General features: G+C 36.3%; 1 protein-coding gene across 3 annotated transcripts in view; it reads right to left on the bottom strand.

Annotated features, from left to right (window-relative positions):
- The window catches only part of ETV1 (ETS variant transcription factor 1), a 66,789-nt gene that overhangs the window by 40,206 nt on the left and 8,515 nt on the right, over positions 1-18,068 (bottom strand). For all 3 annotated transcript variants that reach the window (XM_071560823.1, XM_071560824.1, XM_071560825.1), the window contains one exon: positions 13,279-13,332. In XM_071560823.1, coding sequence (XP_071416924.1) covers positions 13,279-13,332 — 54 coding nt within the window. The remainder of the gene's footprint in view (positions 1-13,278; positions 13,333-18,068) is intronic.

Raw genomic sequence — 18,068 nt, forward strand, 5'->3', positions numbered from 1 at the left:
ACTGTAATTAAGTGCAGAAAGCTTTTTCCTCTTCAAGTAGATATGTATAACTGGGGAGAAACTGGAGAAGCAGCATGCAAAAGAAAGGAAAGGAACAACACATAAATGTGTGAAAATGCATGCAATAAAAAGCTAGTTCTTTCTAGCAGCCTGACTCTAAATCCAGAGAAGGAAATCTCAAGATAGCCCTTATCACAGAGAATGCTCTGCCATCCCTTGCATCTCAGTGCTCTTTCCCAGAAAGCAGAACTTCATGACTGGGCAGTACTTGGCAAACCCATTATATATGATTCCATCAATTCAGTCTTTGCCTTGGCTTCAGATCAGATCCTTTCAGCCCCCACCAGCTCAATAGATAGAAACAGCATGGGACCTCATTTTTTGGAAGCTAGTTCTGAACGATGAGCCCAAGCACCAGCTTTCAAAGCCAACTGGCAAGAATAGAATACGTGGGCAAGATAGATCTATTTGAGAACTTTGTTTAACAAAAAGAAAATACCAGCATTGAAGTAATCTGTCACCTTTACTGGAAAATATGCAACTACAAATGCACTTTAATAACAGTTAGAGCTCATGCCGCAAAATGAAGCAAATTGCTTATTTTCTCTTCCAGACTAAAGCATACAATATTGTGCATGTCAATTAATGGTCTACTTGAATATTTCATCACGCAAATGCTACGTAATAGTACAGCCTTTACAATTCTTCAGGTGTAGGGAGGGATGGGGGGCGGGGGTGAAGAACAAGGCAGCCCGAAATTGTGGGATTTTGTCTTCAAAGTCTACACAAACTACTCTCAAGTGACGCATTATGAGAATAGGAAAAACAAGTATTGATTCTGAATATGAATTAGGAAAAAGAAGCAAGCAGGTGAAAATTAACTGCAGCAAAAGCAAAATTTATTATTTTTTACTGTCACAGAGTTTCAAGATAGAAAATAACAGCACATTTTCCTACAACCGATATTGGGAAATTTTGGACCTTAAGATGTACAGTAATGCATCCATCATAACGAGCACTGTTTGTCAAAACAACTGTCTCTTGCTTTGGAGCAAGACACATTCTTTTCTTTCCTATTTTTTTAAGCATTATAGACTAATAAGTATTAATGAAAATCAATTTTAAATTAATTGAATCACCTGTTCAATCTCTAGATTATGTCAATTCTATATATTCACCATCATTTTTCCCTATCTTTAATATGATCTGGCATTATCATAAAGACTTTGAGAATAGCAGCTGAGGTCAAAAACACAAGGTTGAAGTAAAAGAGAGAAGGGTTCATTGTACCTACAGCACATCAAAGCTGCATCACTATCCATAAAGCATGTTTATATGAGGGCATTTGTACATGGGGAAAAGGTGACCATTAAAATCCTCAATATACTGAAAGTTATGTAATTTCCTTAAAGGACAGCTTATTTGACTCTTAAACACGATGCTCCTGCACCTGTTCAGTAAAGAAATTCTTCTAGATGCTTCTTCATAAAGAAAATAAATGCTACTCTTTAATTGAAATGTGTTTTTCTAAAGCTTATGTGCTAAGACACGAAACAATTTTGCCAGTATAGCTATTTCAGGGCAGCTAAGCCAAGACTCCCCTGCCATGACAGATGCAGCCTCCCTGAGAGGTGGAGGGGTTCCCAGTCAGTGTGGGAGAGGAAGTACAGTATTAGAGGTTGCCCCCATACAGCTTAATAAACCAAATTGGTTCGTTGCTATATATTTCCATTTTTAGTGCAAGATATCATTGATTTGCTTTTCTGTGCAGTTGCAATTTCTGAAATGCTCATTAAAGTTACTGAGGGTACACCTGCAGCTTTCTGACACTGGAAGTGCTGAAGGCACCACTGAAATAATTCAGATATTTGTAGCCACTTGCTTTCTCATTTAAAAAAGACCATGCTGGTTGAAAATTGAAATCTGTGAGTACATTCAGTATAGAAAAATTAAGACGTCCACCCAAAAGGGTAAGCCACCTGACTGGGGGGGTTGGAAGGAGTAATTTTCAGTAAATATCAATAAAAGATAATCTAGTCACTAAACCCAAAGATTGAGCAATTCCAAGGCAAACTTGTCTAGAAGCTGCTGGTAAACACCTAGTAAGACACTATAGGTCCTTTGGCCTAAATTGACACTATTTGGGCAGCTAACTGGCTGAACGGTCGTATGGTATTGGCAGACTGTCTCTACTTTTATACCCCCAAGTAAAAACATTTGGGCACTATTTTGGTTTCATTAGCTGATTCCTCTTCACCTCCACTCTCAAAAGATTTCCACTTTCCAGTTGAGAACTGTCTAGAAGGTATTTTCATAGAGCAAGAGCTATAGTTACTGACAGTTTCTTAGCCTCCAAAAGCAGCAATATCACAGAAATGCCGTCACAGGCATTGTTTTATTCCAATTTATGTCCCCTTCCTGCAATGCTCTCCTTCCTTTCCAGTTACCTATCCAGCTGTAAGAGACTCACAGCTGAAGGCAGTCGAGTGGAAAGTGCTGCCAGAGGGTCTCTGTCTCCCAGCAAGTACCTTTAGGGCAAAAGTGAATCTGCTGACAAATACTAAGGACACTGGATAACTCTGGGAAGAATATAAGAAAATTCAGGAAATTCGCAGAATGCTGGTGGGAGACAGAAAAGAAGGATTAAGCTAGAAGGAGCGAACTGGCTCACTTTGATGCCTGAGGAAAGTAGGTGAGGCAGGATGAAGAACTCTCCCTCTCCCCCTACCCCCAAAATAAACAGAGGCCTTAGGGCTCTCTAGAGGAGGAAGCGGTAACCTAATAAAATTAAACCAGCTGAGTTCTGCAGCAACTGAACTAAAACACATGAATAGCTGAAGATAATTACACAGAGGGAAGGAAAAAAAGATCTCTAAAGTAAATTTTCTTCTATACTGGATTGGCAACCTCCAAGGACCTCATAGAGAAACAGGGCTACTCTTCACCTGCATTAGCTTTCCGTGCTAAAATCCTGAGAGCAGATCAGGGCATTTGTTTCTACAGTTACTGATAATGTATCTGGCTCCAAAGGCTCCTAGGCAGGGTGCAAGGAGAGGCAATCCACCTTTAGAGTTCCTGCTAAAGAGAAAGATCTTAATGCAAAAGCAAGCCTGGGAGAAAACTTAAATCGTATTCCTACTTGGAAATTATCAATAAAGTTAAATGCAAAGAGAAGAGCTGACCACTAAATCAGGGTCTGTGTGCTTTTCTGAGGACAGGATTTCCATTTGCAGCAATTTCCAAAATTTAATTTAAATTCTAAGAGGTAATGGCTAAGGACTACATAGCTTCCATTACTAAAATATCCAATAATATCCCAGCATTTTACACACACACACACACACACACACACACACACACACACACACACTCTTACACACTTACACACTTTCCACTTCAGGTAAATCTGCAAATCTGCAGTTTGAGTGGTTTGGGTCTGGATTTTATTAGAGTTTGTAGAAACAGAATTATGAAGAAAACTTTGGAAATTACAACAATTACTTTTGCCAGAAGTAATGAACTTTAAGATAAACCATTTTGTATTTTTTCTATTTATTCTTTTAAAGGTATTGTCAACCTAATATTTAGAGAACATTGCCCATGGCAGAAAACAAGCAGGAACTGATTCTGCCTCATTTACTCTCTTATGGAAAAGTTTCAAGTTACATCAATCTAATTATTATATTTTTGTTGCTCTTTTCTGATGTATTCACGCACACAGCTAGCAGCCAGCTATACAGTAGAAGGTTACTCATCTTATACTTGCAGATGGACAAAATGTGAAAGAAACTAGATTTAATCGCTAGTTCTGCCATGTTAGTTCTGGTGCCAGAAGGTGGATTCTAGTTTGAAGAAACTCAGAAGCTCAGTTTGCATCCCTATAAAAATAGGAATACAGTCAGTAATAAAAGAGCATAATAAAAGATTATTCTTAAGGATAATCATGCCTGTCTGTCAGCTACTCAAGAATATGCAAAAGTATGAGAAGTCAATAAATAATGAAATGTACTACACACTGAGCGCTCTAGCATGAATTACACAACTAATTTAAAAGATTATTTACAATTTGTTTTTATTTTAGCAACTCTCAATGATAGGCACAAAAAGGAACAAAAATGCATTTTGAGATGATTTTTTAATTTTATTTTGTCTTTAACAATAAAAATATGTATGCATTCATAAAACAAGTATACACTAACTCAGGACACCTAATGGGATGTTTTTTTACTTTTTGTGAAGAGAGACACTGTCATCACTTGAAATATATGTGTCCTTCATGCTTCAATGTTCAATTTTCACTAATGCTCACCAGTAAGGCAACCCTAACAGATCGAGTTTACAGATCATTAAAGCAAGGCTGAAATCTAAATCTTTAGTTCACTACCAAAAACCACTGCAAAAGCTGCAGTCTCCACTGGAAAAGGTGCGGGCCATTGAAATAAGTAAACAGTAAAATTCAGCTCACAACTTTTATCACTGATTCAACAGGGAAACAAAGAAGCCATTGTCAGAAGTGGTTACTCTGGGAACATAAAGTCAGGACATATTTAAGTAGGCCTATTTTCACAGACTTAGCAAAGTGCTCTTTCTGCAGCTGGTTGTCAGCATAGATATTTAAGGCTTCTGCTGCTACTTAAACCATTCTTGTCGTATATGAGACTTGCAACTGAATGTACATTACCCAAACACATTCTGCACATGTTTTCTGAAGTCAAGTGTTCCTGAAGTTTTACGATTATTTTACATGTGTATACAATCAGTAAGACTGGCAATTACATGGTGAGTGTATTTTCTATATACATGTATGCATATGTATACATACACATATATACAGAATATGTATATACACACATTGAGTATGCACTGCGTATATAAACTTGTACTAAATCAATGACCAAATTCTAATCCCAAATGCTTGAAACTCTTTGTCTTTACTGAATACTGACAGTTTAAAAAGTCCCTGTTGTGTCTATTTCCCTTAGTGCTTTGGTCATGTGAAATTTTAATAATAGATCATTAATAAGGAAGCATTGCATTCAGTTTCAGAATGAAGACAGAGTATTAAAAAGGAATTAAACTGTTTATCTTTTTTAGGTATACATTAGAAGCAGAAAGGAAACAACATTTGAGCAAAGAGGATCAAATTTGCAAGACTGGGAATTGGTTTTGCATATGTAATTTTTCAAATGTCCTTAATGACTTCTCATAATATATAAATTTAAAGACAAAAACTTGGCCAGTCAGTAACCTTCCTATTCAGTAACTGCAGGACTCGGCAGTAAATGTCACTACTAAAAAATATTTCACTACATTACCTTACTGGCAACCACATTTGCTGAATAAGTTCATAGACAGAAAAAGACAACCAGAAATAAAGCTGCTAATGATTCACTCTTTTCTAACATGCATAATCCTCAGTTTATAGAACAAATAGATACATAAGAATAAAGATACTCTTTACCAGAACAGTTCACTTCTCTGTTTACCTCATCAAGGTCAAACTATAATCCAGGAACAGGTAAGAGTATTACATCAAAGACAAGGAGAATGGAGAATAAGTGAAAGAAAAAAAAGAGAATCCTTCTTAGGGAAAAGACGAGTGCATGTCTTGAAAAAGCAATCAGTCTTCCATTTACCAGTTTAGACTAGGTTTAGATCATTCATAGAAAAAACACTGATGACTTCTAAAACTCCAAAAAGTTAAAATAACCATTTGTGCATATTTATCGGCTTATAAATGGCTTCACTGTAATTACTTCCTAGTACAGAAAAGCACATGACCAAATGAAAAGCATTTAGAACCTGAAACAAGGGCTATTTTTAACTCTATGCTTACAGAGGGCAACAATATTGGTCCTACAGGGCACAAAGATGTGACAGACTCCTCAATGCTTAAGTGACGTTTTGAGGACTGCCACTCTCTCCTGTTTTTTTTTACCGCTATACCCCTTGAAAACTTCATGGCACTCTGTGGGAGAGCCTGATTTCTATCTTCAGTTGCTGAGGCAGCAAGCAGAAGACAAAAAAATTATACAGACTGTAAAAACATTTCAATTGAAGAAACATGTAATAAATAGAAGTTGATAGACTCAGCTTGCAGACTGCCTTCTTATTTTACACCATTACAGAGCTTATGGATTTTCAAATCATTATTTAGACTACTCCTGAAATACAAAACTCATTTTGCAAAAAGGTTGCATGGGAAGGAGTTTTAGGAGAATAACAGTTTTGTATCAAAATAGAATCACAAAGACCCTTCAGTCTGCCGTTTGGTTTCTGTGTGAAAATACAGCTGAATGAAATTTCTGCATACTTTAATTAATACAACTGGAACTGAAAAGATGCTCTAATACATAAACATATTCCTGATGAAATTAACTCAAAAACTATCTGTTTAAAAACCAAAATAACTAGTGTTAAGAAAACACTGCAGTGATCGCAAGTTACAATGTGAGGATTGCCTGTATTTCCACAGATGGGATCACCACAGAAGGAAGGAGGGGTGCCTTCCTCAGAGAAGAAGGCGGCTTTTTCAAAACTGAAATTTCAACATTTTGAATAAAAAATATTTAATGTTTTTGTTTTTATGTAAACAGACCTTAGAAAGTGATCTGACAGACTTAGGAAATTACCATTTGAAAGAAAAAATGTCTACATCTTTGATCTAAGAGACAGATTTGTCACAGGACAGGATGACTGAAGTTTATTCATTAGCTGATAACCTCCACATGCAACCCAAACCTTTAATCGGCAATAAAGCAGCAAACAACGATGGGGCTCTGAGGAAAGGAAACTAAGTCAGCTTGCCTGAGCAGTGAAACGGTAGTGGAAGGCCAGGGGGGAGACAGGGGGACAAAATCCCACAAGAAGACCCTGTCCAGCCAGGTTCCTCCATGACCCAAATTGCTGGAGACTGTCCAGGTTCACAGTGGTCCCTGACGTCTGTGTAAGGTCTCTGCTGTCTTTGCAGATGCCCAGAGGTACCTTTCCATTAGCAGCAACATTCACATCATTGCAGTCTGGGCACTCTGAAAGAAAGCTTCCACTTGGTAAGTTATAAAAATCAAAAGCTATCTACTTGATGGGCTCTTCTAACTTGTTTCACAGTGCTATTGTCACCACCAGTATTTACATAATATGTGAGCCACTACCATTATTCCAATCCAGGAGAAAGGGGAACCTAAAGTCCTTACACCTTCAAAGCTAGAAAGAAAAGCAGAAAAGCCAATAAACAGAAACGGCTTACTAAAATCACAGCAAACCCACAAATTCTCTCTTATTAAGTTAGAGGCATCACGGTGGGCACTCTGCCTCTTGGTAAAAGTTTTTCAAGAATTAAATCTCGCAGTTATGGAAAAGGATGCAACTAAGGTAGATTTAAATATTTCCTCTAGAGGAAAAAGGAGGAAAAAAAATCCCTATTAACACAGGCTAATGCCCAGCGATAAACCAGAAAATGAGCCCACAAAGTTCTCTGAAGCACAACAATTCCTAATTTCTTTTGAATGTGAATTAAAAAAAAAAAGAAAGATAAAAGAAAGTTAACAGCTGATAACAGTTTCAGTCCTGTTTTAAACAAAGGAAACAAGTGCTAAGGGACACAATGAAAGGATCGAGGCTATCTAAGGCAACTAGGAAGGGAGATAAGGTGGTCAGCATCGACTCCTCAGTCTGACCTCTCCAGCTCTTACAACAGCAATTGCACCGGACTGTCTTTGTAAAATGCTTTTGAGATCTCTAGATAAGTGATCATTAAGAAAGCTGTGTATCTCACAGCACAGCGATACATGCATTTCTGTACCTACTTCAAACCAGAAACAAAGATGTTAAGCAACAAGCCCAAGGTCATGCAAAGCTAAAGGCAGGAACAAATCACAAGCTTGGGACTCTCACAGCCCTTAAGAAAGAATCCATCACAGTCAGGCAGGCACTAAAATAAATAAGTAAATGTATCTGTATTTGACAACATCTGACCTATGGAAGGAAGTAGTTTCAAGACAAGTGGCAAGAAACAAAACACAGCTGCAGCAGAAAGCCCTACCAGGGAACAGCTCAGCACTAAGAAGTAACACCACCTTGTAGGGTATTTATCAGATTGCCTGCTGCAGCACCACACTTGTAGAGCTACACTTGAAGGTGATTCCAGACACAGAGACTCGAAAAAAAGGGAAATTAGGAAAAAAAAAGAAAGAATAGAAAACAACCTGAAAACACACTGGTATGTGCAACTTGCCACACAGACAACCAAACTGCTACCAACTGCAATTTCTAGGACATTGTGCACTACCAAGACATAACTACCAGCTGCCTATGTAGTGAATCATCACATTTAAAAATGTCATTTTTTTTTGTCCACTAGAATTTTTTCTAGAAGCTGCAAAATTAAACTATTCTGCATCAAAACCAAAACCAAGTCCAGTAAATAGATCTCCTTTTGACTTCAGCAGGCCTGTCAGAACTTATACTATTATGGTGTTTTCTACTTAGTTTTAATTGTGTGGGCTTTTTCCTCTAAAATATGTAAAAATAAATGAAAATTAACCTCTATCAATTGCTCACCAGCTCTTGATATACTGAAGCAAACAGGAAAAGCTCTTCTAGATCTGAAATTCACTTTTGAAATTTAAATCACAGAAAGACAGTAAAACAAAGCATTTTTCACCTGATAGTGCAAAAAAAATCATTATATTTTTACGCTGCAAACATATAAGTAAATATTAAAGCATTTCCTCATTTAAACTGCATTTGGAATATCCTACACCATTAGTTAAAATGACAGAAGAATAGAGCTACCTGAAGCCTACGTAAAGAACCTCTCCTTAACAGGCTTTTAAAGATTGCAAGCCAGAGCATCTAAAAAGCAAATCCCTGAATAATTTAAGGCTCCTGGCATCTATACTGAAAGATCTCCTTTGCTAAACCTGAAGGAACAAAAAGAGAGGTAAGAGAAAGAATAAAGGTCATGAAAGATCAGTGACAAAATCACTACTAAAGAAGTATTTTTCCTATCTTAAAGTTTAATCAGACACGGATTTTACAGCCAGCCATTTACTGTCAACAGCTGTGGTCTAACACTAACATTTACCCCTTGGCAGTGTTAAGTTAAGGCTGTGACGATCTGGAAAACAACACAGGAACAAAATGAAAGAGAAGGAAACCGATCAAGAAGGTGAAGCACAAGACAAATCCTCATTAACAGAAATTCAGTAACAAACAAAAAGCCAAAAACTAGGGTTTATCGTTAATTTTAAATATGTAGCTGACATTTCAGGGCAAAAGAAGAAAAAGAATAGCAAAACAATAGATTAGTGCAAATACGTATTATTAAAATATGATTATGCTATGAAGACATCAAGCAATCTGTTTTGGTGCAGGGTAATCCCCATTTACAATCAATTGTACCAAGGTTGAATTACAATTCTGGCTATTGTTGACAATACCAAGTTTTCTTTGCCAACTACATCCTTTAAACATCAGCAAATCCTACCTACTTCCTCTTGTGTCTGTCACAGAAACCATCCAAACAATAGGAGCAAGCAATCTTCACCTCAACAGCTATTGACTTCAAGCAAACTGAACACTATTCATTTTTACTCTTGGATTGGAAAGTCCTTGCTGTTCTACAGTATCTGAAAGCCTCGCCACTGATTACAACCAGTTCAGGATCTGGCTCCTCCTCAGCATATGAAAACAGACTGGAAACAATAGGAAACTTTATCTGAGGAAGTTAACACAGGTCACCCTTCTCCACATGTGAATAGTGACTTTATACTGACAGAAAAACAGCTTAAAGTTTATGAATTAGATAAGAATTCAGACAAAAGTGTCAGATATAAAATGTTGATAAAAAACATCTTTCTAGAGAAAACAGATTTTGCATATTTGCTTTACACAACTTTTCAAATAATTGTTAAAAGGGAGTCATTAGGATGTCACCTGAATATTTAGCGAAGAGGTGAACTGAACTGTAAAAGCAGATTCACAATGAGAAAAAAAACAACCTGCTTAACACAAAATGTTTAAGTAAATGCCTTTAAAAGTGACTCCTCACTTTTTCTGTGGACTTTTTATTTCTTATGAGAATGGAAATGAAAAAGTAAGAAAAATACTATTTATTATGCAATTCATTACTTTTCCAGGACAAATTCAAACAAAAAAAAATCTTTTGCATATACATTTTTCTCCCTTAGAACTCTAGAAATTATCCCAGAAAGCAGGTTACAAGAAACTAAACTGTGTTCCATTTTTCAAATTTCATCCAAACAAGATAGTTGTTTTTTACTGCAGATTTCCCTAACACTAATCAAAACTACAACAACATTCATTGTGATAGGTATGCAAAGTTAAAAAAAAAATTTAATAAGAAAATAAGAGATGGGGCCTTGATGACTAAAAAGCAAGGTTTAAAAAAGTGCAGGCATTTCTAAGATTCTTATGGTAGAAAGGACCTCTTTCCAGAAGACATAAACGATTAACAAAATAAATTCTACTTTAAACAGGTAAACTGAAACTTAAAGCACTAAGGTGAAGTTTGACATGCTGGATCCTTAGCTAATAGAAATATGTGTAATTCCAATAACGTCAATAATACCCCATGAAGTTATGCTAGCTGTTGATCTCATAATATCTAAAGCCCACACCTAACTATAAATACACATATTATGTTTGCTTTTTGAAAACTGATTGAAGTTTAATAGCAACTCATAACTGAAATATTCATGGTCCCAAGCTAGCTTTGAAGTTAAATCCCTGAGTGGATAAAGTGGACTGTATATCTAATCTAAACTAAATGTTTCCCTTAGTTACTAATACCAGTGCAATTTCACTAGTTAAAACCATTATTACAGGAAAGAAATGTAAAACCCACTGCTACCTTCCACATCTTGCTCCAAGAGCTGACTTCTTCAAATAACCAAGCTCCTGTTTTCCAGCCAAGAAACTTTTAACCACAGCCTTCCAGTACTGCTACTGCTACCAAAGATTCTTAAGTCTTCTTTTAATGTCACAAGTTTCAATTTAGTTTGTATCTGGACTGCAGACTGCAACTGTGTCACTGAAGCACTTCAGTTTTCTTTACATACTCTGCACATCACACCCTTCCCTCCCACCCCTTAATTCAGCTCCGTAAGTAAAATTTCTGCAGCAAACCACAGTTGAGCTGCCTTTGAACTGAAGTAGCTGCGACCCCCTTCACCAGTTTACACTTCTTTCATAATTTTTTGGCTCAATTAAGCGTATGAAACAATCTATGAAAGCTTGTCCATCGTCTTCCATGTATAAAATAAAAATTAACATAAAAATAAATAATAAAAAAAAGCCAAGTGCTTCTGCCAGACTGCTGCCAGTAACAGGGTGAGTACTGTACAGGGTTATAGATTATAGCAAGTCATTATAATGGAGTTTGAAGACAGGTTTGGATACTAAAGAAAACAGTCACAATTGTGCTACTTCTGCAGCAGTAATTTCCCTATGGCTTTGGTTATGTTGCTCTCCATTCCTGTTTTGCAGAGCCCACAGCTACCTACATTATATCCAAGTATGTCTGAAACTCCATAACCTTTGCCAGAGTAACTCACCAGGAAACTCTCCTGACCTTTACTAAAGATAAAGAAACCAACTGAAACAAAGAAATAAATGTTCCTTTGATAATACTGTGTAAGCTGTGGCTAAGGAACTTTGAAATAGAACAGCATTAATAAAATACCCATATTAGGAGTATTTCTTTATCACCAACAGCAGTGACCAGCTTCAATGGGGCTTTTCATTCACAGTTCACAAATTATTTTCCAAGAATCATTGACTTGTTGTGTAACGATAATTGTGGGTTAATAGAAGCCCCAGCTGAACTTTGCACTCTTACAAAGGATATATGCATGAATGACTATATTTGGACTCAGCTCCCTATGTAAAATAACCTATCTGATTTTCAATTTATAGATTGTTTTGGCCTTCGTATTATAATTTTAAAAAAGCCTTGTAAGACAGACGTAGGAAAAAAACCCTTGTTATAAAGGGCAACTTTAAAAGTGACCATGATTGTTGGTTGGTTGGTATACATACAGGAACTTTGAAAGAAAAACAAAAACAAATTGTTGCTGTGTGAGGATACTATCCTGCACAGCAACAACTCCAGGGGATGAAAAAAAAAGTGTGGGATGTTTTTTTCCCTCACAAAATGCTTTATGAATACTCTCAATAAATTCTTCTTAGAATAGTTTCTAAATAACTGGAAAAATATTCAAAAAGATTTCTAGGAAAACTCAGGTCTGAATTTGGTTTTGGGCTAAAGACTATTTGAATGCAATTCTTCCTAATCTCTCTAATATTAATGTTTCAGTACGTGAATGCTGTATTTAACAGCTATCTGGTTTAGTACACTGCAGTAATTCACTCGGATAGGAAAAATTATTTAAGGTATCTAGCAAAGAAAAGCTACCATGAGATCTGCTGCAATCAGCAGACACTGCTCAGAAGTGACCTCTGATGATGAAGAGAAGCGTTGCCATGAGGAAGAAAAACGCATAAAAAAGCTCCAAGAAGCCTGTGACTTTGTCAGATGTTTCTCATGCTATGCCCTTGCAACCATCCAAAACCACAGAACAGCAGGTACAGCAAAGCGGAGCTAGCACTTAAAAGAATAGTAGCATTTTAGCTGGTAAAGGCAAGACTTGAGGGGTATAGGCTGATAAAAATAAGTTTAGGCTCTTGTTAAGTAAAGCAGCAAACAATGTAAAGCATCCAGCTTAATTTAATTACTGCTTCGTCCCATTAATTCAAAGGGAAATTTTGTTTAAGCAACAAAATACCACATTCTAAGACAATTTAAAATGCTTCAGCAGTGGCTGTATTTGATTGATTATGTGGAGAATTTTATTTCTTTATTGATATACAAAACATGCTGAGTCGGCTGATTTCTGCTTAGCAGAGATGCTTCCTATGTCCCACAGTATCAGATCTGTACCGGCTCAAAACGCTCCCCTGTTCACTCTACAGACAAAGAAACTCCTTCCACCTCCACCACGTGAGTTATTCCATGCTTGAGGGTGGGAATGATAGGAGAGGGCCCCAGCTAAAGGTTATACCTTCAGCCCAAACAACAACTTTTGGGCGCACATCAAAATGCCACTCCTTTTATCTACTCATCACACTGATGTCACTGACCAGCAAAAGGAGCCATCACATGGCTGCAGATGACACAATAAATAACACAAATGAAGACCCAAATATAAATATACAAATACATATTTTTAAGAAAGTGATGATTCATACTATACTTACAACTTTCAGCCTGATAGTCTGGCACAAACTGCTCGTCATTGTCAGGTACCTGAGCTGAAGAAAGGAAAACAAAAAACAAAAACAAACAAACAAAAAAAAACAAAAACAAGAATTAAAAGAAGCCATTATAACATAAATAGACACTTATGCTTAATTCAAAGCACTGCCAAGTTGAAATGTGAGATTTTTTTTATTGTAGAGTATGAAAATCAAGCAAGTGAATCACTTTAATAACAGATAAACCCTGGGGTGAAGCTGTGCAGAGCACTGGGAACAGCAGGATGTGATGGCTGACTTGCCCTCCTCACTCCCTGCACGAGCCTCTGGACCTACCATGACACTAGTAAAACTCATCAGTGCTCATTTCCAAAATATCTGAACATAAAGTCTACCCTAGTGATTAACACTTACGCTTCTTTAACTCCACCCTACCACATCTTCGGCTTTCTTAACAGAGATTCCAATTGTTCATGGCAGTCAGCCAACACAGTAGGAATTTTCTGTTATTGTTTTAAATATTCAAAACCACAGAATTCCTGGTTCAATGACAACATTTCCAATATAAAAAAAAATTACTTAAAGAAAAAATCATGATTAATATCTAGTCACCTTATGTAAGATCATCTTTGGTTTCAGGAAACTTTCGGCACAAACCTTAACTATAACATACAATCATTTCCTGGTCTGTTGATAGATAATTTTGCTCTTGTGGTACCACAGTTCCCGTTCATTGTATATATAAGACATTAGCCATGTCTCAAACTGTGTTGTAAACTCATAGAAATCATTTAAATTATTTAAGCTGAAATACCACTAAATGTATATTATAGATTAATGCCTTCAAATAACTGCAGAACAGTACACTGAGAAACGGCATCCTCGAAGCAAGACTGCTTCTGGGTACATCCTCAGAGGGATCCAGCTTATCTCCTTACTTTGTCATCTTTTCCTCAACACACACACTAACTGGAATCACCACAGCAAAGCTGCATAAAATTATCGGTTTAAAAATACTTTAATTTACACAGTTCTTGTGTAAAGACAAGCAAATAATTAATTTGATCTTAATTAAAAGTTAACATCTGCCATGATCTGGTTACCCAACAAGACATGAGGGGTAAATGCTGCTTTATATAATCATTTCTCGGAACTGTGACTATCAAACTATTAAATACATTAAATGATAAAATATAACTTTAATGCTCTTCACAGCACTTTCTAGTTTAGGAAGCGCATATTTCCCATCATGTATGTGCAATTGCTACCAGTTTCAATATAACTTGTTTGAATTAAAAATATGCATTTACTATAATTACTCACAATTATTTTGAATGTGCACCGCAGTACTCTTCATGGAACATATCTCCACTCCTTACTCAGGAAATATTTCCAACGACTTAACTGGTATTTTTTTCCCGGTTAAGTGTTCAGAATCACGCTCATTATACTGCAAAATTATTTGCTTTGGGTTTTAAAATAAATTTAAAATCCTACTGTCTTAATTGAAGCAAATACCCCTGAAGGACATATGACCCTGGGAAATGTGCAAACACAGATTTCAAAATAAGTGTGAGTAAGATAAATATACTAAGTGTAATTAGCCTTACTATGAAAAAAAGCATAGCTACTGTTGCCTTGTTGTTTTGGTTTTTAAAGAAAGAAAACAACATTACAGTAAACCACCCGTTCAGGATAAACTCATGCCTCTGTGGACATGTTGGCTCCTCAAAAGTTTGAAGCTGTCTAAAAAACACTTACTCTACCAACCCAAATATTCCAAGTATTCTTCATGCATTACATTTCCCTTTCTTCCAAAGAAGAGACAAAACTTTTACCAAAAATGAACTCAGAGACAGGATCGGCCCAAATACTAACAATGCAATTTCTAATATTTTATGTAATCGACTGCATGTAAATGCTTGGCATTTTCCTTACAAAAATGCCAACTATTTGTCTACAACAGAAAAATCCAATTATGAAATCAATGTCTTCTACCTAAAAATCAGTTCCTAAGGGATTTCTTTTATTTCCAATTGTTTTTCAAGGGTTTGTGAGTACATTCAGATTTAAAGTAATTGTATCAAGTAATTTCTTATTTACAGAAGACACATCCCATACAGTTTTCTTAAGCCAGCTATCATATTCAAGTGAAGCAAGGAGGCCAGCAGCACTCTTAATTTTTTTAACACACACCTGCAGTTTAAGATAGATAGATAGATAGACAGATACATACATACACATAAAAAATTGTGAATTTAGGTTATCTGAAAAAGCCTCAAAGAAAACAAAATCCCTCCTGTTTAAATAGAGAGGCTACATTTAGTGATTGCAGCACTGGGACAGCAAGCTCATGTAACTTCTCACAGGGTGTACTCTGCACAGCAGACACTTTCAGCAGTGCTTTAGGCTGGTTTTTGTAAGTTTAATATGACTTAGTGTAGCTCACATATTTTGCAGAGATTTATGTATATATGTGTATAGATATACATATATATATGTATGTGTGTGTGTGTGTGTGTGTATATATATATATCTCACTAAGTAAGGTCCTTTTCATTTTTTCCCAGCTATAGAGTAAGCAAAAAATATTTATCTGGTTGAATATTTATGGAAATCACTATATTACTGCCATTACCCCTGATTTGATCCTGTTTATGGAGTTAACAAGAAAAATGTACTTCATTCATGGATCCCCAAAATTTATGAAAGCATATCTAATAGAGATCAAAGCACATCAGTACTCCAGAAACAGGTGGAGACTGCACTGTCAAAATCTAAATACAATATTAACAGTTTTAAAAGCCTCTGCAGAGAAAGGAACACAGCAAGTTAAGAAGTATTTAAAACCCTGCCAAGTATAAACAACAACATCCAAAATGTTAACTCAGGAACATGCATTTCCTACTGGAATCTAATTTTAGCAGCAACAGAACCTTAGAAAAAGAGTTAAAAAACCTATAGAGAGGAATTCAAAGGACCTCAAACTGGTGGAAATGAGAACTTAAATTACTCCTTCATTTAATCTGACATTATTTTTAAAGCAGCAGAACTGAAACTTGCACATGATCATACTGCTGAAATGCAAGCAATCATCATCATCATATATAAAAACTCCTTCCACAAGCTTGCTGTGAGAGGGCAAATCATTTGGATACACCATCCCATTACTCAAGAAGAGGATTTTTGTACCTGGAGTTTGAATAATTACAGGCAGACTTTGTAGAAAATTAAATAGATTGGTAAAGACACTTCAACATGAATGCCCCAAAAGGAAAACCTAATTTGCAGTGTTGCAACTGTCTGCACATTTATTTATATATGCCATTCATTTCCCCTTATTCACAAATACTGCAAGGTTGTCATAAAATCTCTACTAGTCTTCTGTTAACGTACACAAGACACAATGCATAAATCACCAGAACTTTTTTTTTTTACTTTGGCATTCAGAGGAAAATTGGAAATGATATCTGAAAAGATCACCTAACTGAATGAGAATATTTCCTTTAGCTACTTAATTATGAGGGTCTGAGATGGCAAGTGTATTCCAAAAGACTAATAAAAGGTTTTGAAGGATATTAAGCACGTAGCTTTTATTGCTAATAGCAGAAGCAGCTACATTAGTTCATCCCACATTCAGAGCCATCAAGTCTCAGACTCCTAAAGCAGACAACATCTGCAGCATAAACTATCTAGCTCAGCCTAGAATATTACCAGAAGTTTTCTTTTTCTTCTGATTATGCTATAAAGGTCTCAAGAGGATTTGGAAAGTGTACTGAAATGTTAATGATAATCTTGAAGATGTTATCAGATTAGGTTTTACAGTTTCCCTACCTACTAAGTTAACATCAGTTTGCAAACAAAAACATTCACAGCACAAAAATACTTCATTCTTGTTTGTAGTTTTTAGTGCTTTAAACAGTCTTTGAAATGCTGAACTGACGGCTCATTTTGTAAACAGAAAGCAATTGGGGAATAAAAAATGTTTAGAACTAGGACCCGTTAGCTTGCTTTCATTGCAAGTAAAAAATCCCTATTAACAAGCATCCAGGACAAAAGGAGTTAATATTTAATTAAAACCAGCTCTATCCACTGTAACAATGACCTGAAGCCAAACAAGGCAGAAGATGTATGAGTCATTCTTTCTGCCAGTGAATGAGACAGCTGATCTCCGAAGCAATTCCTCAAGACAAGCAGTCAGAACTGGAGTTCTGCCTCCATTCACAAAAACACAGTCCAGCATGAACCATGTGGCCCCAACCACAAGCTTTTCATGTCACACCCTTCCAGAAAGCTACAGCAAAGTAAACTTGAACTTTAGGCATAAACACACTGATTTCACTGCTTTGTCTCAAGATGCAGCACAGACCTGCCGAGGAACATTATTTAATAAATGAAAAGTTAAGCAAACTATAAAGGGCTTAAATTTAACTCTTCCTTCTCCCGGTCACAAACTGCTTCCAAAAGCTCAGCTGCACTCCAGGGAAAGGTGTTCTGTTAGAAAAGAAAACGGAAACGTTCCAGAAAAACAAGAAGCTGCAAATGCTTCCCTTAAAACTTTATTTTGGGTAGCAGAACACTTCCTGCGGTACTGTGTGCTCTGACCTCATGCTTCACTTTTAGAGCTAACAGCAATTAGTTTTAAAATATCCATCAGTTATTCAAAGTGGTAAAAGAAATTGAATTGTCAGGAAATTCTATATGAACAGTAGTATTTTGGCTTCAGCTAAAATAAGACTTCAGGCCTCAACAGTAATGGGTCTATTGAGTTTTCTTTGATTCATTGTCACTTC

Source organism: Pithys albifrons, chromosome 7 (assembly GCF_047495875.1).
Source record: "Pithys albifrons albifrons isolate INPA30051 chromosome 7, PitAlb_v1, whole genome shotgun sequence".
In the NCBI taxonomy this organism is placed as follows: Eukaryota; Metazoa; Chordata; class Aves; order Passeriformes; family Thamnophilidae; genus Pithys; species Pithys albifrons.